The sequence below is a fragment of the Gobius niger genome, assembly GCF_951799975.1.
Source record: "Gobius niger genome assembly, chromosome: 10".
Lineage (NCBI taxonomy): Eukaryota > Metazoa > Chordata > Actinopteri > Gobiiformes > Gobiidae > Gobius > Gobius niger.
Window position 1 is genome coordinate 24,885,428 of NC_136861.1, and position 26,644 is coordinate 24,912,071.

The 26,644-nt window shown below is 41.7% G+C and overlaps 1 protein-coding gene across 2 annotated transcripts; it reads right to left on the reverse strand.

Moving 5' to 3' along the window:
- Positions 1-25,957, reverse strand: pkn1b (protein kinase N1b). 2 transcript variants are annotated; one of them, XM_079563834.1, is made up of 22 exons: positions 25,438-25,957; positions 12,067-12,367; positions 11,793-11,938; positions 10,370-10,490; positions 9,473-9,618; positions 8,933-9,146; positions 8,190-8,378; positions 8,008-8,117; positions 7,192-7,335; positions 7,033-7,108; positions 5,897-6,038; positions 5,737-5,824; positions 4,548-4,633; positions 4,065-4,137; positions 3,380-3,471; positions 2,951-3,127; positions 2,804-2,866; positions 2,589-2,665; positions 2,356-2,498; positions 1,658-1,765; positions 1,317-1,397; positions 1-782 (listed from the first exon to the last, which is right to left on the reverse strand). In XM_079563834.1, the coding sequence occupies exons 1-22, from the start codon at positions 25,459-25,461 to the stop codon at positions 579-581; spliced, it is 2,805 nt and encodes a 934-aa protein (XP_079419960.1). In that variant the 5' UTR covers positions 25,462-25,957; the 3' UTR covers positions 1-578. The 2 variants fall into 2 exon arrangements, with proteins under 2 accessions (XP_079419960.1, XP_079419959.1); XM_079563833.1 differs by lacking the exon at positions 25,438-25,957 and adding an exon at positions 15,332-15,623.
- Positions 25,958-26,644: the final 687 nt, after the last annotated feature.

Sequence of the window (26,644 nt, forward strand, 5' to 3'; positions counted from 1 at the left end):
CTGGATGGGCTTCACATTTTTTACTGAGTCACAGCTTTCGAAACACATTCAACAGCGACGGAGACATGATAAAATAAAACAATAAGATTGTAGATCACAAAGGAAAGTGAATCTTAGGAATGACTGATTAAAAGTCTGTGCAGTACCAAAGGACAGAGAAACAATGATGGTGATGGTGGTGGTAGTGAAGCAATTGGCCGTCTTGAGTCCCGTTCCTCCAGCCGTGTGCTTGGCTCCACCGTGTGGCCATGTGCGGGAGGTGCGCTGAACACTTCGAGACAGGAGTAGGATGTACTTACAGCTCTGACACGCACACAAGCAGCACCGGACAGCAGATATTAAAGGGAAAATAAGAGACACAGAACTCGGACACTGGTCACGGTGTCGCCGGGCAGAACAGACCACAACATCTGCCACTTGTTACATAATCTGGATTACGGCCCGATATTCAACTTCCTCCTCTTAGAGCTACTGCTGTCTGGAGGTCAGCCCATAACGTGTCAAATTGCATATCCCATGACCAGGGTCCAGCCAGTGATTCCGCAGTCTATGGCTAAGTTGTGGGTGACCATCTGACACTAGCAGAGGTCGGAGGTATAGTCAAAATCCTTGAAATAGTCCTGTTCTTTGTGAGAAAGTGTGCGCCGCTCTCGAGGAGGGGTCAACGTGGGAGCCTCCGCCGTGAACTCCAGGTCAAAGTTACTCACGTCTTCTTTTCCTTTTATAGTTGGAACAAACGGGGGTGGGATTTTTCTCTGAAGGAGCACTTCCCAGTCCATACCCTAAAACATAGTCAGAAACAAAACAAAAAAAGTCATATTCAGTGTTTCAATATACAGAAGAATGTGACTGGCCAAAACGTGACGAATTTTCATTAATCACAATTGTCAAAAAATGTAATCTTATGGTTGGGTTCTTATGGACGGCACGGTAGCGCAGCGGTTAGCGCTCTCGCTTCACAGCTAGAAGGTCCAGGATTCGATTCCCACCTGGACGGGGTCTTTCTGTGTGGAGTTTGTTCTCTCCGTGCCTGCATAGGTTTCCTCCGGGTACTCCGGTTTCCCCTAACACTAAAAACATGTACAATGTACCAGGATGAATGATGTGAATGCACGGTCACAGGGACCGTTGGCACAGATGTGTGCAGTCGCGACATCGCCTCTGTCAGTCTCAAATAAGCTACAAACGCAGTTTACCACCACGAGTATGAAGTGAATGTACAGTCTTATGTGACTATGTCTTTGAAAGGCGCTATATAAATCAAGATCTTCCTTCTTCTTATGGCTGTTTCCTTATTATTACAAGTAGACGCTCACCTTGAAAAATGGCTGTTTTTTGACATCTTCTGCATCCTTTTCTCCAGAGCCCAGACGCCTCTCTGGATTTCTTCTCAGCAACTGTTCAAATAAATTGAATATTGTGAAGTAATAATCTGAAATAATGATCTGTTTGTGTGAAATTATGGATTTATAGCTTCATAAACAATAAACAGTTTAAATTCCTATCTCCCAACACTGTTTTTTTTGTTGGTAAAAGTAAACTTCACGACATGCCTGAAAGTTTGTGTATATTGGAACAGAATTTTGTGGAGTGTTACATGACCTACAAAGTAACACAAACAAAGATGGCTGTCATTTGAAGATCAAACATGTCTTACCCGCCTCATGACACCAATAGCCTCAGTGGAAAGAAACCGTGGATAGCGCACTTCATCGTTCACTATGCTGTCAAACACCTCTTCCTCATCATCACCTGGGAACGGAGACTGGCAGAGACACACTTCATTTGTATGCATCATGTGTAGGGGTGTACTTGACTTTTGTACAAGCAGCTACACCGCTGTACTGAAATATTTCACTGAGATATGAAGCTATACAGACTGGACTAGACCAAGTTATGCTGGGGATGCATTGGTCTATCTTCCGAGTTCAGGGTTGCCAGGTTAATGGTAATCCCACGGAATTGGAATTCAAAGCCTTTCCTTTACATAAAATCCACTGCGCTCAGAGCTGTCCTGCTTCATCAGAGGAATGTGGTGGTGCTGTAAACTCGTAAAATGTATTAGCAATTCCAGCCGTGGTGTACCAGTATGTCCGTGGGTTTTGGACAGTTTTCAGAAACTTTTGTGGCTTTTTTGTGGCTATTGTTTGACAGCAGATACTTGGCAACCCTGCCCTAGGCTACGATAGAGCAACATCTATTATAGAATGGAATTACGATAATTCCAGTATTTATTAAAATAAGCAAACAATTACTCTATAAACAGCTTTTAAATTGTGACCTTTTTTTAAGAGGATTTTCACTATATATAAACTGAGCTATAAATTGATTGGCTGTCACTAACTTTCCATTTACCTCTCCCACCAGCATCTCATAGATGAGCACCCCCAGCCCCCACCAGTCCACTGCTCTGGTGTAGGACGTGTCTGTGAGCACCTCTGGGGCCAGGAACTCAGGGGTCCCACAGAAAGTACTGGTCCTATCTCCATAACCCATGCCTTAAGAGTACACATGAAAAAAGAACACACTTTAGACAAGTAGTAAGGTAATACATGAAGTATAGGAGGCTGCAGAAAATGCACAACAACCTTCTTTACAGAGTCCAAAATCCGCTATCTTCACAAAGCCGTCAGTGTCCAGCAGCAGATTGTCAAGTTTAAGATCCCTGTAGAATGAATGCATTTAAATGATTATGGAGTCTGTGCATGCATATTGCATACTGTATATAATTGATCAACATTCGCATCCCCAGCACCCACATCATATACTGTCCAATGTATTCAATAGAAATTCAAAGACCTACCGATAAACAATCTTGTGGTCATGAAGAAACTGAAGACCTAACACAACACAGGCTGAGTAGAACCTTAAATATGGAAAATATGTGTATTATAACAAACAGTACGTGATGTATCGTCCTCGATTTAGACAGAGAGGAGGTGGCACTCACATAGCGCGCGGCTCAGAGAAGACGTCTGCGTGGATGTGCATCATGAGATCTCCTCCGGCCGTGTACTCCATGACAAAACACACGTGTTCAGGGGTTTGGAAACATGCGAACAGGTTCACCAGGAAGGGGTGTCGTGAGCTGTTCACGACCTCAAAGATGCGCTTTTCACACATGAGGCTGGGGACAGGCAGAGTGAGTGTCATTGTGGTTGACTCATGACGCTTGGACATAAATTAACCTCTCGTATCATCTAAAGATCATCCTCATCACAAGCCTCACCTCCAACTCAGACCAATCAGATCAGATCAGAAGGCAGGCACACCACCCCCATCCCGATACATAATGTGCAATAGCTCCCCTAATGCTTCTCCTTGTTTCTATCTGAATCTGAACTGTTTCAAATAAACACTGGACAGAGTTGAACAGTACCTTTCCACTTCATCCCGCGCAACAATGTCACCTTTCTTCAGCGCTTTGATGGCGTAAAGGCTGCCTGTTCCTTTGTACTCTGACAGCAGCACCTGGAAATCCACAAAAGAGGATAAATAAGCATTTTAGTTTCAACTCACCCAGGTGACAACCAGGTGGAGCTTGCACCTGGTCCTTCATTTGTACGGACTAGTTTCAAACTAACCCCTAGACCAGCTTGGCACGTGACAGTGTGATAGTTGTTTATAGCTCCCAGACTGACTTGTAGTGCGGGGCTTATGCTGCGTAACTAATGCTTGGTGTGCAAGGTTGTAGTTCAAAACTGATCCACCCACACAAAAAAAGAGGTATTGTTATTATTTAATTGGACACTCAGGACGTAATGTTCTGTTCTGTTTAAGACTAAAGGAACGCATGTACACCCTCAGAACTGACTGGTATAGAAACAACAACCTTCAAATATATAGAAAGAAATTGATATTGTGATGACAATGATATTTGAAATACAATTTTGCAGTTGATACACTCGGGAACATTACATTTGATTGAAAACCAAGCCTTCTGGTACCCTTTTGGAGACGTGATTTTGTTTTCTGCAGAATGCAAGCGTTCTAAAAAATAATGTCTACTTGCCACCATTCATGATTTGATTGTAATTACAGGACCGGTGTTTATATTTGCTTACTTTGCCAAAGTGTCCCCTGCCGAGTACAGCCATCAGCTGGAAGTCCTGCAGACACAGAGGGCCACTGCTGGTTCTGGAAAAACACATGGTCATGAGCTTCACAATAGCACCACATGAGCTCCGCTGATAAAAAACACTGCCATAAGGTCACACTGTTAGCACTATTTATGCGTCATATGTTGCATTAATGATGTGTGGGCAATATGAACAGGTGTAAAAAAGGAAAAAACACATGTTGTGAGCCCGGTGTGCTTTGGATGTCAAGCTGTGTGCGCCATATTGTTCATGATGGCGATCTAACTATTTATCTATTTTGAGGAAGGATGTCTATAAAGGTTTTCTGAAAATAATAACAATAGAAAATAATACATTTGTATATTGAGGTTTTGTGGACTGGCTATAAAGCTATGTGGAAAATATGTCAACCTGTAATGTAAGGTTTTAGTTCAACAAGAAAGTGTTGGAAGACATGAACTACTGCACCTGCGCGAGGAGTTGCGGGATAGCGTGTTGACCGGTGACTCAGGGAAGTTTGCTGTGGATTCAGGCGCCGAGGTGGGCGTCTGATCCTGTGTCCCGCCATAGAGAGAAACACAGGTTCACGATTAGAAGGTTGAACAAAGGAAGTTACCATTATCAGTCCAGGGCAGTCACTTGCAGGAGGGCAGAACTCAGTTACAAGCAGAGGGTATTCGACACCTATTTGAATTCTTCCTACTGCTGAGGGGAGGGGTCAGGAAAGCCACAACCACACCTATTTTGTTTTTATACTAAAAACACCAATCAAAATAGTTCGATGAGCTTTTAGTGTGAATAAGAAATAGGTGGGGTTATGGCAGTCCAAGATAGATAGAAACACCACATCCTATACTTAATTAATAAAACCCATGCGCTTGAGTAACTGCATTTCTTGGAGTAGTTATATCACATGCAGTAGTGCTACACCATATAACGAACTAGACATAAACAGACATATTGCCACATTACAACTCATCCCTCCCTCCACTCAATTAGTCCTTCAAAAACATCAACATAATTAATCCCAGAACCCCATCTGCCACAGCACAAACCCTGTCTGAAACTACTCCCCATCTCCAGATTCAGTGAGCCCAGCTTTGTATCACTCTCTCTTTGTATAGAACTAAAACAATACTTTGTTGCACTTTACTTTACAGCACAGTAATGACAAGTCAATAAGATGGAAATAGAGTTGGATCTATCTTTATCAGCCCTTACTGTAATATCACAAAAAAGCAAGGGTTATAATGAATAATTACCATGTATTACCGTGCTGATATTGTGCAGTAAAGGGAAGCGCTACTCAATGTTTTCTACCTAAATATGCATCTTAATTCCCAGATAACCCTGTACGGTGAAACTGATTCTTTACTTTCATGTATTTGGCCAGATTTCCTCAGCCTCCAACAAATTCAGCCTCATTATACCAGCCTTGATGAACTCTTCATTTCTCTAATTACTGCCTTCATCCTTTCTCTTTCCCAGCTCCCCTCATCTCCTCCTGGCTTGAGTTTCACGATGGCTTGCTGCATATGACTGGGGCTCTGTTCTTGAGCCAAAGGTTTCAGGTAGGAAGTAGGTGAAACAGTAACATGATAGTGTAAAGATGGCCATCTCGCTCCCTGACTGAAGTCTTCAGTCAGTCTAGACTCACCGCAGCGGGACTATCCACCACGTCTCTCCTGATCTCTGCTTTTTGAGGGGAGTCGCTGTCCAAATTCAGCTTCTCCACTGAGATTTCTCTGCAACACACCAGGGAAATTAGTAGAAATACTCCGAAAAATGAAACTAAAGCTCCAGATCAGTTTTGGTACCCTGTGTTGTTTGGCAGTGTGCTGTGGCTGAAGCTGGGGGTGTATGCGGGGGTGTTGCTTCCACTGGGGATCGCGTTCCTGAGCAACCGCACCCAAGTAGCAATGTCCACATTCATTTGACGAGCACGCAAGAAGGCTTTACCTGAAATGAGAGAAGACAAATCCGTAAAATAATACAGCATAATGAGTCAGTGACTGACGTGACTCGGGTTCACAGTCCACATAGGACATGAACAGCCTCAGCAAAGGGACTTTAGTTGTTAGTGTTTGGTTTTGGATCTGAGAAATTGTTACTATCCTTTAATGCAGTTTACCTTAAAGGGGCTAGATGCAAGTTAGCCATTTTATACTCACTACTGCCACCTCAGGTCATACGTGTAAATGCAGCTTCTATATTAAGCTCATGCATGACAGTTTGCATGTTCTCCCCGTGTCTGCGTAGGTTTCCTCCGGGTACTCCGGTTTCCCCTACCACTAAAAACATGTACAATAGGCCAGGATGAATGATGTGTGTGAGTGAATGTATGGTGGTGGTCAGGTTGGTGCAGACGTGTGCAGTCGCGACAACGCTTCTGTCAGTCTCCCCCAGGGGAAACTGAACCTACAAACGTAGTTTACCACCACTGAGTATGGAGTGAATGCACAATTGTCTCATGTAAAGCGCTTTGTGACTATGTCGGTGAAAGGCACTATACAAATAAAGATCTTCTTCTTCTATAGTCCCTTTAAAATATGTTTTAGACACCCAAATACAATTATTTTGGTGTGAAATTCTAGCCAATAGTAGTTATAAGCTCTTAACTGTCACCTTTTTGCAACATCTATTTAATAACTTCACTGCAAGCCAAAACCATTTAGTGATGAAAACAGTTTTCAAGTATTTTGTATATATATATAAGAGCGGCGCGTATTTGGTTATCTTGACGTTTACATGTTAAAGTCACCTGTTTATAGGCTATAATGCACACTGAATGCAGCAAGGCGATGAAAATGTCCCACAGACACAAAGACATAAGGCTGAGAGCAAAACAAATGATTCACGGTCATGTACCATCTGAGCCTCGGATTAATGTAAATTCATCCTTATGTTTTATTAAAAGGCATTCTTATAAAGTGCCTAGTTCGGTGTTGATTACCATGTTGTTTTGAGAAGACCTTCTTTTGCCTTTGAAGTCGACGGCCTCTTTCTATTACTGGATTGAAGAAGGTCACCTGACAAAAATCAGTCAACATCTGGTAAGTGTTTTTTCATTGATTGCACAAACTGGCTGCAGAAGGAGCTGTCTATGCAGTACCTCAGCCAGCAGCAGGCCCTGTGGCTCCAGCTCCAGCTGGACTCTGTGTCTCTGATTGTCCAGGAACTCCTCCAGCTTCAGGTACTTGAGCGCACACAGGGAGCGATAGTCTCGCCAGTAAACCGCCATCTCCATCTCCCTGGACTGAACACAAAGAATAACAGAAAAAAAGGATTAGATGAGTCAATGGAACAACATTTGTTCATGGTAAGAAGTTACTTGATCAAATAGAACACACAATATTCCAGTGGCATACTGGGTAATTAGAAGACTCTATAACTCTATAAACCTATAACTCCCAAGCTGAAATGAAGCTGAAATGACGGCAGACGTATCGTTCTAATTGACGCTTAAACCAACAGAACTTCCATCCATCCATTTTCTTCCACTTCTCCATCGCCGGGTCGTGGGGGCAGCCATTGGAGCTCCCAAATCACATTGCACCAGCCCCATATGGCTCCTCCTGCAGGCCGTGGGTCCACGGAATGACGGCCTGTTGGTCTCTCATAAGGGGCTTCTGAACCGCTCTTTGTTTGACCCGTCATCTAGGACCTGTTTGCCATGGGAGACCCTACCAGGGGCATGAAGCCCCCAACAACAGAGCTCCCAGGATCACCATGTTAAGGTGGCAGTTCCAGGAGGGGCCCAGAGAACTTGAAATAACTAAATAATGGAGTGATGGGGCTCACTATTCGTGGGGAATCTTCCTAATGTCTGCACATGATCCCAAAAGGACAATAATATGCTCGATATCATTACTTTAGCAAGGCTGAATGATGTAACTACATGAAAGATACTTTAAAAAGTGCATCTTACTCTCTCAAGTTCCACAGTGAAGGTCTGGTCCCAGGCCTGTTCACCCACAGTCTTCCAGCCGGTCTGTCCCACCACTGAGTTCTCCAGCTTCAGCACTGCACTCACCTCCGCTGTCACACACAAACAAACAAGGTTTTATTGAACCCGGACTACCTGGATTAGTCGAATAAGTTGCTGCCTACATGAGAGCTCTTCGTTTTTACTGGGGATCTTCAGGCTCATGCTGCTGGTGGTGTTGAGGAGTTTCAGTTTGAAGGAGGAGCGTCCGTCTCCCACAGAAAAGGAGGGGAGAGACACAGGCGTCCCCCTGCTGCGTCCTGGGACTACCTCCAGGATCCCCACACAGCCCAGCAGACGCACCTGTAGAGTACCTACACACACAACAGTGAATAGCCCATGCATTAAATCACCCTCAAACAAGCGGTGGGCGACATATTGATTATTTTTTTCAATAACTCGATATCAATATTCAAATGATATTTTGTGTGCAAACGTGTGCAAACTTGCTAAGAAGGTCTTGCTGGCCTTTTGACTTAATGCATCTGACCTATCATTGTATTGATTTACCTGCACATAAAGATATGAGTCATTATTGATTGAAACATGAACCAAGTGACTGTACTTAATATTTATCCAAGTAATAAAAGAACAGTGTTTTCAGTACAGTGTATATTACATTAACTTTGTGCTTTAAAAAAACAGAACTTTAGAGACATTTCCGGCATTACTAACCTGTTCATTTATGGCAAAAAGTTAATAATTTGAAGCCCTGTTTGGAGGCTTTTTTCCTCCTGTGGTTCTTGGAAAAATTAATGTTTATTCCATCCTTTTTGCACACAATTTATGTTGCAATGAAAACATGCATGATGTGGCTCTTTTTGATTGATTCTTGCTTGAGAGTGTCTACTGGCTTCTGCCTGTGTACCTGTGAGAGGGGAGGGTTTGCTGAGTGTGCTGTATTGGTTGTGAACATAGGGGGCGCTGTGTCGGGAGCTGAAGGCAGTGGAAGTGGCCAGGACCAGCTCCTCTTTGATGAGACAAGCCTTGGGGTGGTCCTCAGGCAGCTCCTGTAGTCGCTGCTCTAAAGAACACTTCAGAAGGTCCAGACGCTGGGTGGCCTCGCTCAGACCGCACTGAGCCTGTTGAGAGTGACACATTATTACAAATCATTATCATCCAAAACCTAAAGCTCAAGGGGTGAAATGAGGTCACAGCACGGCAAGGCATTGCTAATTCTAGAAGAACTTCCAAAAATGATTAAAAAAAAAAAAAAAAAACATTGCCAGGATTAGATATTAAGTAGATATTAGCAAAGTTCAGATAAAAATGACTGGTCAAAATAATAGAATAAACTACTCCCAAGGCTGTACTTATTGAGTAAGTTGTTTGCCACCATATTAAAACAAGTTGGATGTATCTTAGAATCATAAAAAGTCGTCTTCTTGTCTCCCTCCATGTGCCTCACCTCAGCGATGGCCTTCTTGTCCTGGACTTTCCCGGCTCCCAGCAGGCGCAGCATGTTCTTGGCGCCCTCAGCCATGGCGTGCTCCACTCTGTAGTGATGCCACAGCTCCTCCACACGCAGCTCAACCCCACACAGGTCCGCTTTACCTGCACATGTACATTACATGTGTTACAAGGGACACTGAAGTGACTCGCTTGGAAAAACTTTGCAAGAATATTTTTTCACCTGCAGCAATTATACACAGAAATCTTTATTCTTCATATTATTCTCGTTTTCGGGTATTTCATTTCCAGTATTACTGAGTTATTATTTTTTACCTCTAAATCAAACATTGGCAAATGGCTATTACATATTGGGGCATACAGGGCCGCTCCATTTTGGTAAAAATCCAACTTAGCAAAAGAACAAGAGTAAAATTGGCTAGTTGGTTGGTGTTAATTTTGTAGGCCTGGGCATCTGTTTTTCGGATGATATAACAAAGGTGGCTGTGTATAAGGCAGTGAGTGGTGTCACATGGGTCACAGAGAGTGCCTTTAGATCTCAGCAGCTCCTCGCTTTGTTTTCACTTCCTGCCAGCTCCCTCTTTCATCTGCTCCTCTCAGTGGACTTCCCTCAGTTGGCTCTGCCGTCATCCCTGACTCAGACCTTTAGTCTCTGCTGCTTCCTGCCTCCTGCCGCTCGGTCCCGCTCCTCTCTAACCTCCACTAAATGAACCGGAGCTTTTAGATTCAGCCCAACATCAAGGAACGTCAATAGGCTCTAACCTGTAATGGACAGTGTGTGTGTTCTGAAGGTGCATTGATCCATCACCACTCCTGTCATTAAATATGCAGTGTGTGTGAGTGTGAGGGAGGCGCAGGTGGGATGAAAGAGCAGTTGAAAGAGGAGGTCAGTTACTCTGGTTGTCCTCAGACTGCTCCGTGGCCTGCATGGCCTTTCGGATCTGCATGCGGATGATGTCGATCTTGGTCTTGCTGTCCTGCAGCATCTGCTGAGTCGCCTGAAGAAGCTTCTTGTCCTGCGAGAAAGACATCCCCGTTCAAATTGGTTACAGTAGAAGGATTTGGTTAAGGTACAAGTTTAATGCAGACCAAAATGACTGTATTATTATTTATTTGTTTTATTTGAAGAAGACTATAATAAAAACCTTTTCAACTGTTTAAGTAATTGAGCTTAACTAACTACTATTAACTGCCTTTCACTGACACTGAGGCAATCAATCCTATAGAGAAGTTTGCAAAGTTTAAGGAAAAATGCAAATTTACAACCAGAATTTCTAGAAGTAAATCCAAATCCACTGTAGACAGATCGCTCATTTTATAATCATAAAACACTTTCTGAAGTGCTGCTCAAACTATTTATGTGGGTTCCACTGTTGCTGCTGGTTAAAGTAGTTCTTCCACTGAATAACAACACATAGGGGGTAATTGACCAAGTGTTTGTTCATGTGCAATGTTGGGCACGAGCAGTGTTGGGCAAGTTACTTTAAAATTGTAACATATTCTATATTAGTAGTTACAGCGTTAAAAAGGTAATATGTTTGTATTACATATTACTGTTTCATAAATGTAGCCGAGTTAAACTACTTTGAGTTACTTTGAGCTACTTTTGGCAAAATATAAACTAAAAATAGTAATAAAGCCACCGAGCAAACAAAAGTGCAGTCAACAATTTCCTTTTCCTTCTTTATCCCCATTCTCTCGTGTTTTGCTTTGACGACATTTATGCACAGCTGCAGATCTTGTCCAACCTGATTTGGTGCTGCAATTTATTTTGGGGGCATTTTTTGTTCATACATTTAAATGCACTTGTAACTCGAGTTACTTGAATTGTAATGACTAATATATTCCCATATTTTGTTTCAGCAATATGTTATATTCCTCAGTTACTGAAAAAAGTTATATATTTTTGTCACTCCCTACTTTTGTAACACGTTATCCCAACATTGAAAGCGAGTAGCACATGCAAAAGTGGATCAGCCGCAGAGTCATTCATGCATTTTTTACTCATGTAGCGTTCTCTCGTTTACATATCAGATATGGTGCCGCTGTATTACAAGCAACATCAATTGGTAAAGTAAGTGCAACATGGCCACAAAATACAATATTTTATTTTTCAGCTTGCACCCACAAATGAGCACCTGCCTTGATAAATGCCGTTTAGGTCTGAATACTACTAAGTAATACAGTGGGGCAAAAAAGTATTTCGCTGAAATCCAATGGAAAGTCTATGGGGAACTGACCAAATACCTTTTTGCCCCACTGTAAGTCCAGAGCAAGCCGTTCTCACATGTTGCCACATACGAGTGGACTTGCCGTACCTTGGTGGCTCCGTTGGCATAGATGGGGATCATGTTCTCTGCTCCCTGTTTGACCTTAAGCTCGATGTTCAGCTGCCGCTCCAGCGCTGCGATTCTGTGTTCAGTGGCCGACGTCCGACTGAACGACCCGGGAGACTGAGGGGCATCTGGAAAACACAGAGAGTTCACTGACTTAAATGACTATAAACTCCAAACCTTTTCTTACTGACACAAAAAGCGATTTATAGATAGATGTATTACTTTTTATTATTGCTGTTTATTAAAGCCACCATACCTTTGTTGTCATCCCGTCCTTTGACCACGATGTGTGCGTCCAGCTCCTGAAGTTGCGCCTGCAGAGTCTCCAGTTTGCGCTTGGAGCTGCGGAGCTGAGATTCCACTTGATGCAAGTTCTTCTTGTCGGTGGTGGCCCGCCGCAGGTTGTCCGCGCCCTCCTTGATCTTCAGCTCTTTGCGGATCTCTCTGCGGATCCTCTCGCGCTGCTCATCCAGGCGCTGCTGGACACTGCAGTCGGAGAAGTCTGAGCTCTGGTCCAGGCCGAGCTGCTGCAGGACCGATAGCCCTCCCGGGTCACTCTGAGGGGACACAGAAGTTTGTGATGAGACATTTTTCATTTACTGTTTTATGTAATGGAGTTAAAACAGAATCAGGTGTATTTAATCCTTTTTATCAATTCATGCAATTTGCCAAACATCTTTTGAACACATATGTAATAAGTGACCCTACAATAGATACTCTTTCTCTCTGCTCCCTTTTTGTTTTAAAATTATGTTGTTTGCCTGAAGAAGAAAACAGCTCCTGAAGAGCACCTGTGTTGAGATCATTTTGGTGATCAACTGCGCCCTCGCTGCCTCTCCTTTTCACTGAACGTAAAGATAATGAACAGTTACAGAACAGTTATATATAATACGTAATAAAATTAGAGCACCAAACCCAGGCCACGATTTGTCTCCTTCCAGCTGTGTGTTTATGACACTCAGAGCAGAGGTTTGAAGAGTGCTCACATCAGCTGTGCACCGATCACCACTGAACAGATTACAGAGGAGCGTTTGCACGGGCCAAACTCGCTCAGGTTCCTGTCGGCCTCTGTTCAGGTGCCTGAATTTTGCTGGATGTAAATTCAAGAGACCAGTTGCTCTGCCTGGTGGAAATTATGTAACATATACACAGTAAAAAAAGAACAGAAAGCAACCATTAAAAAAATTATTGATTGTATAATTTGAAATTCATATCCAAATATGACATCACACATAATCTTGTACTTCTAGCCTTTGAAGAGGCTACATGGTTTGTGGTAAAACGTTGGCTTGAAGTAAAAAAAAGTCTGATAGGTCTCGTGATTGTGACTTGTATTAGTTTATCTTTAGTTTATCTTATCTTTAGTTTAGTTTATCTTTAGTTTATCTTTCACCAAAGAAAAAAAAAAGAGTGGTGCGCACTGAATGGGTGCTGCTGCCGGATGCTCTCTCATTGAATGCAATTTCTCCATCTGTGAGATCAATAAAGTACCATCTTATCTTATCTTATCTTAAGGTCAAGGTCACACAGATCCAGACCAACATACAGTAAAACAGATAAGAGTGACATCTGTGCGTAGCTAAAAGGGCTAGAAGCCAGTTATAAAAAATAAAAGCATTTTAAGCCCATCCACAAAAGACAATATGTAAAATACAGCTTCATCATGTGATATATCGGATACAGAAGTTATAAAAAAGGTCACTTGTTCAGCGCACAAATAGCTGCTGGAACAAAACTATTTCTGTAACGGTTAGTTCTGTCAACTTTAGCATTTCACATTTCAGGCGTCTCTCAAATGTTAGTGCTCATGGACATATTTAAACTGTGCACTTTGAACTGCAACTTGATTTAAAGACCTACATTGCAATAATCAACATCAGATATTTGAAGTACACGGTGCACGGGCTCCCTGATTTGCAGCACACAGCCGGCCCTCCAGCTTAGCAGATCTGATTACCACTTCTTAGCAGCTACATGCAGGCGAGGGGCTCCAGCTATGCTCTCATTAAGGCCCTAATCCAACTGCACAGCACAATACAGCAGTCAGAACCGGGCCACATGGCACTGACGCAGAGCCCAGAGAGGCCGCTGGATTGGAAAATGCTAATGCAGCGTTATGTCATTGCACAACACCAGGAAAACAGATTAGCCAACATGTCCACCGTCCTGACTTTGAGGACGATAAGGGCTCAATGAGCATGAGCATCAACAACTTTTACTCTGGCAAATTCCTGGTGCCAAACACAGGTCAGAAAAGGTCAAGTGGGCACAGTATGAGCCAAGAGCAAGCTCCACCTCCTCTAAAGGAGTTTATACAAATCAACTCGAGCAGGATCTAAGAATCGACTGCTTTGTGTTGTTTGGAAAAATCACATCGGGGGATTTTCTTGTCGAGCATGTTTGAACACGACACCTGCACAAATATGAGAGAACTGGTAAAATGAAGATCATTTACGAAACCAAAGAAAACGTCTACAGGACCAAAGACGTTTTCATTAGCCTTTTACATCATCATTTTGCATCTTGCCGGTTTAACTTTAATGTGATTCTTGTAGATATTCAAGTAAATAAGCACTAATATTTGCACAATAGTTAGAACAGCAAAGGTGTTTCCATGGTTAAAAAAAACACACAAGAACATTTTAAATGATTGATTTAAAGTCGATTGAGAATTGTGTCTTTTTTATGTTGAAAAACTAAATCGATATTAACACCAACACTACACAAGGGTTAACCGTATGATAGTATGTATAGAGTACAACAGTTATGCACGCACTCGGTGTGATTGACTCACAAAGTATTACTATAGAAACGTTTATGAAAACTATTGTTAACATGGCAGGCCCTCAGCACTGAGGCGCCACAGCAGGCCAATGCTCAGAGTCAAGACGAGGCTCCGTGAGCGACAGGAAGGGAGAGTTTGTGCCATGACGCACTCTTAAACACAATATACTTCAAAATCCCCAGAGGCCCAAATGGAGCAGATTACACTTTGAGGCTGATAAGATATTCGACCAATGACAACTTACTTATCGTATAACTATAGGTCAATATGTTTAGGTTTGTAAAAGGTTCTATGAAAACTGTTATAAGGGACAAAAAGGTACAAAACAATCACAAAGGCAAAACAACATGACTTCTGTTACATTGAATTTAGAGAAAGAGACAAACGGAACCCTAAAATGTGAGATAATGTGCCACTATAGTTTAAACATTTCAATGATGGTAAAAGCGGATAGAAATCACAACAAGGAGAGTGAAGTGACTGTGTTGTAAGAGCCATTTTACAGGAAGTCGACAAGGAAGTTAGAAGGCCCAACTAAAACAAGTTTGTTTGTGAAGATGTATATCTGGCCCCAAACATAAAATACTGTCTACTTGTGTATTTGGGTTAATTGCGACTATATTGTTAGTTGTAGTATTTCTGTGCCTTTAGTATTGTCGACTCAAGTTTAACAATAAAACGAATACGTCTCTAAGCAGCAGGTGAATGCAGAGATGGCGAGACTTGAAGTGCCTACCGAGGGTTCTGTGTCCCCATATTCAGTGTTTACATGGTCATCGACAGGCTGATCCACTTGTAAGTCTTCCTGCACATCGCCACTGGCCATCACTGCCAGCACACGCCGGCCTTGCCAAGGCCGCAGACGCTCCCGCTATTCCCTCCTCCTCCTCCAAATCCAGGATGGCCTTCGCACCAGGAGCCAGTCTAAATTGGGAGCAAGTGAACGAAGCAGCGTGGAGGGAAAAAAGGAGAAGTTGGCCCCGGACCCGAGCCCCACCTCACAGCTTCCTGTTCTGCTCAGTGCCAGATAGAGACACAGCGTCATGCGCTCCGTACGCACACACACACACACACACACACACACACACACGCTGCATTGTGTGGCTTTGTAAGTGAGAAAGCCACTGTGCTTCCGGGCTGCTACCAAGGACTGAGACTGGCTGTTATCATGCTCTATCGCCAGAATAAATCATTTGTATCAGCGAGTATTGGACTTAATACTGTAGTTGTGCATGAGGAAGGGGATACTAAATGAAAAAATGCAAAAATGGAAAACTTTCTCACACAGGATTCAAACTCGAGGCAGCAAGGCCACCAGTGTGATCAGTAGCAACTTAAATGCATTTCATATTATGAGCACCACTGTCCTGATGCCATATTATCATCATAAAAATGAATAAACGCAAAAACAAACAGCAGTAAGAGGCCGACTGCAGACTTCAGTCAAGGGAAGTTTTTGTGAATTCAGATTAAAGCTGAGTCTGCGGAGCCGTCACTTTCCTCTCTGACAGCTCGGGTCCATAACAGGTCCATGGATTATCAGAGTCAGACAGTGAGCAGCACAGGGGCCACTGACCCTCAGTCGTTGCCATCTGGATTCTGCACAAACAACACAGCACATCTACTTCTGCTTACGCTGCTGCTCCATGATAGGAAGTGACCTGGCACGCTAATATGCCCGCATGCATACAGCCTTACATATGTTGATGATGTCCTTACCGAGGTGTTGAGGTCGTCCCCTCTATGGCTGGGAGCAGTGGCTGTCCAGGCACCTGCCCCCACGCTTCCATAGTGTCTGTCCTCTTTATAGATGCAGTGAAACCTACAAAAGGAGGACAGCATCTAAACATGAACAGCAGCGGTGCTGTACTGACCGCACTATCAGGAACTCACTGATATTCATAACTATCTTTCTTAAAGTTAAAGCACCCTAACCATTTCACAGATGTAGTCACTCATTTTAAGAAAAAAATACTTCCAAGTTGCAGTTTAAATTTCTTATTTATGCAGCTCCTCCAAACCACAAATAATAGATGGGAAATTCTACCACTGATTATCAAGGGTAAAACTACTGCATCGTACAAAGGCACACTGAATTCAAATTCAACAAAATGACTAAACATCAATCACAACAAATAAACTCCACAAATGAACCTAGTACGTTTATAATGTTGCTATGACAACAAGCAACTACTGTACATCCTGGCAAAAGTCAAGAGCTGCAGAATTCTCATCTAACGATTTTTCATTCTTTGATCACAGTTACCGCTTTTCAAAAGGCAGGGGTGTGTGTAGTGGTGTGTGCATACAACTTTAAACAGACTAGACCTGCACATACTTTTCTTGCTATAAAGCCGCACAAGTTACAATAACTTTGGATAATTTGCAACATGTTCTGGTCGGTTTACTCATCCAGGTATTAGCTGTGCATTGATTTATATATCCAGGACACCAGGGCAATTTTTTATAGGTTTAAGAGTGAAATTATATGCTATAATATATGCTATTATAGTCTGAGCTAAGCAAAAGACCCCACTTTGCCATAAAAACCTTGCTTCTGAGCCAGTGTTTTTCTTTGCACAAATGACACCATGTAAACAAAAAATGTTTTCAAGGCACACCTGACGATCAAACCTCCCCTCCCTTGAAAAACACAATTCTAGAATGAGAATCACTGAAGTAAGCCTACTTTGTGGCAGTGATAAAGTTTTAATGGCCACCAGCTCGCTATGGGCCGCCTGTCTCTAAAAATAGTGAGCATTTTGTTTGGGGGTGAACGTAAGACACGCTCCACTAACCACCGATTCACTCTGCTCCCATCCTAACCGCGTTTCACCCATTTGATAAATGAAAACGCGGTGCACTTTTGACCCGATTGGAGACAAAATCATTTACTAAAAGCCTCGAGTGACGGACAGTTTTATCAAGCGCTATTTCACTTTGATGGTACAGAACAGAGCCAACATTATGAATCCTGTTAAACTAAATCACTTAGGCTTTTATCAGGGCATATCAAACATAACATTTCAATAATCTTATCTCTTGTACTGTCACCACCTCAAAATATTCAGACAAAATAGGACTCATAACCTGCCAGATATGACGGGGGATAAATCAGAAAGCAGTTTAAGAGCCTGCTGCATTGGCACTAAGAGGAAATGTAGCTGCTCGATGTGTCAACACAGCACATTGGTGTGAGGGAAGTGGGCAAAAACAGGCTGGAGTTTAAGTCAAGAAGACACATGATAGACATCATTCTGACAGGACCTCAGCTCTTGCTCATATTTCATGATTGATCTTTTTGGCAACCAAGCTCATTTACATTTTAATTTTGTCTTCATAGATTAGTTATAGATTAAGTGCAAAACAGCCTGTAAGTTTATGTATGTCCTCATTCAAAAAGTTGTTGTAAAAGACCAGGGCGCTGTGTATAACTTCAGTTGGATTTCTCTTGGGTCACTGTGAATGTTAGCAGCTTACACAGAATGTACCTTGGACTATGTAATCCCTAAAATCCCTCATATTCCAAAAGAAATTCTGCAGCCAAATCCCCTTTACTGCTTCACAGGGAAACATGTTTGTATGTGGCTGCGTATGAGCCGCGACTGTTTTTGTAGTGAAAGTGCCCTGTGATGTGCGCACACATCTGTCGAGTAGTGACCCAGTCTATCTCAGTAGTGTCCTCTCCACAGCTGGGAGGAGCGCAGCGGCATGAATGGAGACTTTGTGAGAGTCTGCCTTCTCAAGAGACTCACTCCACTAAATGCTAATGTGTGTTTGTGCCCTTTGTCCATTGTGAACTCTGCAGCAACAGTCGCTTACTGTCTGGGATTGTGAACCCAAAAAAAAAGGACATGTAAACCAAAGTGTACACGGCGACCACTGCAGGCAATTCTTTCAAAGACTGTGTATTAAGATGGCACAATAAGTTTTTTCACGGAGCGTCTTATCAGTCGTGAGAAAAACAGAATGTTGCACAGTATCACCAGATACACACAATCAATTTTACACCATACTTTGGTCTAAAACACAGCAAAGAATATTTAGTCAATGAAGGGCCAATCAATATGTTTGTGTTACGGATGATGTGTAGGGCCAAATTTAATCATTTGAAGTGATATTTAAATTACATTAAACAATCAATATCAATACATTGCTTCAGGTTAGAAATAAACAAGGGGAAAAATAACAGCAGTGATTTTATACGTCCAGCACAGCCCTAAAGAACTGAAGTGTTTCTCATTTGCCCAGATTGAAGACATCAAACCAAACACTGATTTCAGCCGTTGACTTAATCTTAATAATCTACTCTACATAGTGCACAGTATAATAAACATGTATGTTTTCTGTCTCTGTTAGACCCAGTCTTAAGCGGTAAACGGTGGTGAGATTTTACTTGAGGTAAGCATCTATTTAAGCTAAATTCATAGCCCACTTTCCCTTGTAAGCTCCAGTGAGCATCACCTGCATATCGAGCTGTTGACCCATAACAGTCAACCTGCATAAGGCAGCGACACAACTATTTGTCAGAAACAACTCCAGGGAATTTGCTCTTTTGCTAACACAGGTGTGCGTATATTATTATCCAGTTTCTCACTATTCACTATTACTATTTATTATGGGTAGTTGTCACTTTTTCATGTACTGGGTGCCATTAGGAGAACTCGTCACAGTTCAAAAGAGAATATTTAATCTTTAATTCTCAATTTATCGGGAAACAGTCCTCATATTTCATCACTTTGGAGCTAAAATGTCTTTATCATTCTTCAGGAGTACTGTATACTTTCCCAATGAAAAGGCTTCTGTCAATCTCAAAATAAAAAAAACAACAACAAAACATTAAAGCAGCGCTTCAGGGAATTATTATGTAAGACACGCGGCCCAAATGGATCAATAAAGGTGTTAAAGTTATAGTGGCACCAAAGCAACTCCAGCGCTCAGTGGCCACAGGGGTCAGACCACAGCACAGACAGAACCAGGGTCATATATTTATGAGCTGCGGCACTATAGTACATCTAAAGGCTACAGCGCAAAACTCTGAATCTGAAACACTCTTTCTAGGTGCTTGAAATGTCTAGACCTGGACTGGGGTATTGCAAAGTAGTTTTGTAAAGAAATATCTGGGCTGACATTTCCATAATACATGGCATGTGACGGGAAAAGCAGGAGGCTGAGATATGCGTGTAAAACGAGTTCCCTTGATTTCAATATCTGCAATACAAATGATATGCAAAACCCGACAGCGCCAGATTCCACCACGCCCCAGCTTGGTACAGACTAATGTGACGCTCTAAACATAGCCTCTGCTGTGCTTTACTCCCGCGTATTTCATTATTTAGCATCTTCAGGCCTCAAATGGCTGAAGCATCAATGAGTTCCCCCCATATTCCACATGAACAGGGGCGCTTTGTTCTATTAATATATTCATTTAGCACTTTAGAGTAGCCATTAAAGCCATAAAAAACATCCATTCAGATGTATGAATATACCAAACAATACAATAATATAGCATGTGCATGGGAGAAGCCAAATAAGCTCATAGCAACACCACTCCCAAGGAAACAAATAAGAAACAAAGTAACTTTAAGCCAAGTCACTACACAGTCAAATACCAAGTCAAATACAAAGTATCAAATATACAATACTCACACAATCATTTGTCTTTGTTCTATAGTCAGAGCACATACTCAGCCATTAATGTATGTTTTAGTTTGTATATGGATGATGTTGTGGATGAATCCAGAAGATGGATAAGTGAAGTCTGTTCCATACTTTAACTCCATAATATCTACTTCTCATTTGCTCATGTGTTATGTGTGTGTTATACGATGGCAGATACAGATGCCTTTTGCAGCCTGCCTTGTAGAATAATAATGAACCTGATACTTGTGTGTAGAATAATATTTTATAACATGAAGGCCAATCCTCATCATCTTACAGTGATCTAAATACAAATGTACAGTACAGTTAAAAGAGTATTTATATCAAAAATATTCAAAAAAACAAAGGTGCATTTGGAGCGTCAGGTTTGGAAAGTGTAGCTATATACGAACAGACTTCTTTTGTAGTGAAGGCATTTCCCCAAACAATATTGCCATAGTTTAAGTAGGGATAAATAAGTGTTAAGAGACATTCATGAACTACTTGGTTTCTAATCTTACTTATGATTCCAATTAGTTATCTTTTTACAAACTGTTTCGACCTGTTCTTTCTCGGGCCCGACGGTATGGATTTTTGGGGTCCGATACCGATAAAGGGTTGGCATGGCCGATAGCCGATATACTGGCCGTTATTTTAAGTAATTTAATTTGATGTCATTTTTTTGTACTCCTCAAAAAGTCTATTGTTAAACATTTATTATTATAGTAAAGTTGATATAGTAAAGTATAGTTTTCAATGACAGAAATATATAGAAATATATCGATCAGAGGTCGACCGATGTCGATATGAACTGCTGGTATTTATGGCCATACATTAAATATATAAAATAGGTGCACAAACTTGTGACCGATTTTCTCCGCTCAGCTGAGGCCCATTTGATGGCTCTGACTGAGCAAAAAAGTCTCTATCACGTTCGGTTCAGCTGATATTAAAAATACCCTAATATCGATATATCGGGTCCAAGTTCTTTCCAGCAATCACAACTCCTAAAAAACATGTAGATGACACACTGTTTATTTCTCCATTATTAATGTCAATTTTAATATGATTAAATATGACATTTTTTTTCTACCAGCAAATAACATATATATATATATTTTTTTTTACATTTAATGATGATAATAATTTATTAGTTCTGAATCATTCTGAACAATTCCAAAGATCATAATTTAATTTTTTAATCAAAGCATTTAAATCCCTGTCATTTTGTAAAGTGACCTGCCCCGGTCACTCGATTAATAATCCCATAAATACATAACAAACTGGCCCTCGCTGAATGTTTTATGATGCTGTACTTTGTTGCTTCCTAGTCAGCAGCATCCAGAGAGCGCACAAGAAGAGGGGCAAAAGGTACATGGCGGTGTGGGATGTTCATGCAGCCTGATGGTAATGGACATGAAAAGCAGATTAAAAATGATTATGGCAGAAGGGCGGAGGAGGATCAGAGGCCCATTTTATGATGTGGACGATTATCCCTCTCACCAATGGCTTCGATTAGGTTAGACTGGCACAAGGACACAGCAGAGAAAACATTTAAAGAGCTGTTATAAGCTGCTCATAAAGTAAGGTATACTTTACTTTCCCCATGGGGAAATTTTACCCAATCTTCAATTGCGCTTTGCTGGGGAAACTTGTCAGTTACAGTGGGGGGACTACTTTGCAGCGCCGGGGGACACATCATATATTTATATCGGTTTGGTCAGAGATGCAGGTTTTAGTCTACTTTGCATGTCTTGTTGTCAAAGGTAACAAGCTGAACAACTCTTTGTAATTGTCCTTTTTGACAACTAAACCACAAAGTGTTTGCAGCAACAAAAGTGTGAGTTTGGGTTACATGTGGAGTGGGTGGACTGTCTGTGAGCTGCCTCAGTCTCAAACAGGTAACAAACAATAGAAGAGAGGCCTTTTTTCAAAAATGCTTTGTTTTGTGAATAAAATTTGACATACAAGTTCCCCTAAACATCACACGGGTTGTGTGATACGAATATCACATGCCCTTATGGTGGGGAGACAGCACATCTCAAATGACCCAGGTGTAGCCAGACGCACTGCACACGGCATTCCATCATCATCAAGTTTCAGACCAACATTATGACAGCGCTGAGTCAACACACTGCTCTAAGATTCCATCTCTAACAGGATTTATGGAGGAAATGGACCCAGGATAAAGTCGAGGTGTGACACAAACTAATCATTTTGTTGTTTATGAAATAGGGTTTTGGTAAAAAGTGGGTTCACGGCTTTATTCAGTACCTATTGCAAAAGTGAGAAAAAAAGAAGTTGAACGGAACGCAAAAACATTGTGACTGCAGTGCATTCGTGAAAGGGTTATCCAATTTTTTTGCAGAGCTGCATTCTAAATGTCTTCATAAAAAAATATAACACATTATATTTATATCCTGATAAATAACATAATTTGACAGAAAAACTCTTTGTCTCTGACTGCCGATTCAATAGCTGCGTTAGTATTTGTGTGGATCTTCATTTGCTGTCACGAAAGCTCTTTGGCATCCCTTTCATTGTGACCTTTGAATCTGGTAGATGGAGCAATATGCCATAGCGTTATACAGTGTAAACACATACTGCACTACTTAACATATTTTTCACTTAGCTGGTGGTACAACAATCCTCTCATGTCTAGAGTTTTGCCATGCTCCGAACTCAAACAGCACGTAGATATAGATATTACTTACTTTTTTACACTGGTTGAGGTCATGAAAAGAGGCCCATATAAGAGGGTATTAGACCATGAGCATTAAACCAATGGTTTAGTGGTCATGGCTAAAGGATGAACTTCCATGAATAATTTAAACATTCTTCATTGACACAGACTGAAAAATAACTGTGATTCTAAACTTCATGGCGCACATTTTGAACATCTCTAGGAATATGAACATTTGAAAGTAGATCAAAAAATGAAACATATTGGCTTACACGGATTCCATGTGCGTGTCTCTAAAGACCTCATGTTTGTAATATAAACAACAGCCACCTTTGCGACTCGATTGCACATTTGTATATATGATATTATTACTCGATAACAGAAAGGATGTGTTTTATAACAATGCAAGACCAAGCTCTGAAATGACATGTTGAAATCAGGTCCAACAGTAATAAAGCAAGTCCACTGGAGTTGTGGAATCAACACAGGTCAGGAGGAGTGCTCTCAAAAGTCTCCAGAAGCCATTAAAGAAATGGACAAAGCCTTCTATGCTCTAATCAATAAAAGGCCATTTGGTCAGAAACCTCTGTGGTGAGAGAAACGTCTCTCTTAGACAGTAACTACAGGAAACCAGTGGAATAAAGCATTGATGAACGGGCAGCCACACAGGGCTTCCTCAGAGTGTGTAGCTTATCAACAGCAGCAGCTTGATTTACATTCTTGAGAGTGAAGAGGAGAAATAAACAAGAGTGAATCGATGAAGCAAGATACGAACCTCAGAGCCACAAATGTATGCATTAGTTTTAGAAACAGGGAGGCAAAAACAAAGATAAACCTGAACAGTTTTACTTCAGGAAAAGGACGGGTAAGGCATTACTATAGTTTGGATCAGAATGACAATGAACTATAGGGATGGAAATTTTCCCTTCAAATCAAAAGCAGGTTTGAGAACATTGGTGACTGAATTTCAGTGCCCACTAAATGAAATGACTGACACTTGAAGACACACATACAACAGCTGCCATGGTGATGGGCAATGTCCATTCTCTCTTCACCCTGTGCCAGCTTAAATTCACGGATAATGATCTTTTGTGTGGTCACCAAACACTTACTTTTTTGACAAAGTAATAATACCAAATAAACAGAATAAAGCAGAGAACTGTTGTTAATCTGATTATAAACATCTGAAATGGTGCAGATAGAGACATAAGCTGGACACTAATACTATAATTGATTTTCGATTACACTCCCAGTCCGAGTTATCTATAATAGCTCACTACTTGAGCAGGGTGTTGGTGAAGTGTTTGACCTTAGTACAAAGCTGGCTGTAGTATGTCTGCCCTCAGTCCAAAAATTGTGGTTCACATAACACTTATTATCACAGAAAGAACCACCAGTGCTGAAGACAACTGCACCAGAAAATACAACAACCACTTTCAAAAAACATTTATTAAGCAGGGACCTTGCAAACTACTTTCCGAGTGAAGCCAGCAGAAATTCGACTTGTATGTATTTCAAAAACATAGACTGTGTTCCCAACACATCAGCTATGTCTGAAGCCTTCCAAGAAAACTTTGAGTATCTTCACAGCCCAGAGCAAAAGTTTGAATGTTACAGAAGGAGACAATTTCATTCACAACAAAAGACGGAGCGTAAAGTGTATCAAGTGTCCAGAAGAATGACTGGAAAATATGAGAAGACACTGTCACGATTACTCCACCAACTTCCAGCTCCATGTTTGAATTGTTGTCAAGGTCTATTTCAGGTTTTGTCAAAGTGCCCTATAGTTTTATTTAGTGGGATGGCCTAGGGTAAGGCTGCAGCGGCCTGCACTCACTGCTTTAAATTTTTAACCATGCACTAAGCCGTGTCCAGAGATGGCCTTACACGGGAGAGGGTAACCCAAGCTTTTAGAGCTAGACTTGCTGCTTTGACACAGCAGCCCTAGTCACCCTTATCTCTGGAAAACACGCTGTCTACTGTCATTAAATTGCTTGATTTCATGTGATCTGTTTAACATTACCCTATTTTATACCTGAAGAAACCTGCCATTAATGTCAAATTAATATAATTGTAAATATATACTCTTATTGGAAGGCTAAAGGTAATAATGCTTCCTTCTTAACGTTATTAGTCACCGTCTTTAAGATCCCTTGATTCTATTAATCTGATTGCACACTTTCCTTGTTTTTCTTAGGTTGCACATGTTCTAACTATCTGCACTTTCCTGCGTGTTTTAAAAGCTGCTTTAACAAGTGAATTTCTCCACAGTGACATTAATAAAGTCATAATTTATCTCTTCAGTGACCTTTTCATGGAGCTCCTCAAAGGCTTTCTCCACTGACAATGCCCAGACGTCCCATCACATGTTTCTTCAAAGCTGAAGCATCTCTGCTGTTTTGATTTTGTGAAAAGTAACTAATTGGAGAGAAAGGTAGAATAAGGATAAACCACAGTAAGAGCCTATGTTGGTGTTGGCTGGACACCTGTGCAGCTGAAATAATATAAGACCAACTGACCTGTACACCGCTGTTATTAGCCATGATCACACGTGCTGCAGCAGTAACAAACTCTCCCCTGTGTCCCTTTGGAGCTGTCAGACCATCTCTCAAACTTGGGCAGAAATCCTTCCCTTGTTCAATCACAGAAGCCAGAAGAACCAGTGCAGGAGCTCAGCATTCCAGGTGTTGGTGTTTTCGCATTGAAGTTTGGAGCAGGTAAGCTCAGGAGGACAGACCGCCACCGTCACCTTTTCCTCTCAAGTCTCGGGCTGCAACAAGCATCGCGCGCCGCAGAGTGTCCTGAGGCAGCCTCTCAGTCGCACCAGCTGTCTCGGGCTCTCTCCTCATCCTCTGCTGCAAAAAAAACTGTGGGGAAACGCAAATCTGGTCAAAATTCGAGCTAACAACCGGCTCCACTACATGACGAAACCAGATGGCATGTTTGTTCCCGCTCCGGTCCTGTTCGGAAGTGACAGGACCATGCAGTGGCTCCTCCAGGCACCGCAGGCACCGGCGTGTGATGCTGCGGCGAGCGGGGCTGGAGTAAAGGCGGAGCTACGATGATGAAATAAGACTTCCGGGGACAAGGCTTCTAAAAATAAAACCCATGTACTATTCAGTTATAGTGAAAGCGAAAAACAGCGGTGAGTAGACTTTGGTGTTTAGTCTATATACGTCAGAAAAAATACCAGACACACGCGAACACGTCGCTAATTTATTTTCGTGCCCTTACCTGCTCTGAATAAAGAAGCCAGGTTTTATATTTTCTTCAGCAGCGCCCTCTTGCGTCACCTTAGAACATTTTCCTCCACATTTAGAAAGGCAACAGAAAACAAAGCAGTTGGTTCTGCTCAACTTTATCCTATTGTACATTACGCTTGTGTTGCCTATATTGAATAGCTGATGCCTACTGATATTTAGCAGGACTATTACTTTTTGTAAAGATTTACCCATATCAAGCCAAGCATGTGTGAGCATCGTTATTCAACTCCTTATCCTCGTTTACTTGTTTATTTCTACAATCGCACTGAAAGCACCTCTGTGCTTCCTGCAAACGGAGTTTGTGGGAAATGAAGCGATGCACCTTTGCAGTGGTAGTAAATTTCCCTTGGGCCAAAATATATCGGGGGTACATTGCCAGGGTCAGTAAGCAAAAGCTCCAAAATAAAAATTTTGATTAGGAAAATACTATTGGAGAAACTTTTTTCAATCAATGAATAATAAT

What these genes read in the sequence shown, in the direction of transcription:
- pkn1b (XM_079563833.1), bottom strand. Translation starts at nt 15,421, where the DNA reads ATGGCCAGTGGCGATGTGCAGGAAGACTTACAAGTGGATCAGCCTGTC. An exon ending in GCAGGGGACACTTTGGCAAA is followed by an intron (nt 3,472 to 4,064) that starts GTAAGCAAATAT and finishes GTGGATTTCCAG; the next exon opens with GTGCTGCTGTCAGAGTACAA. An exon ending in TTCTCTGAGCCGCGCGCTAT is followed by an intron (nt 2,867 to 2,950) that starts GTGAGTGCCACC and finishes TCCATATTTAAG; the next exon opens with GTTCTACTCAGCCTGTGTTG.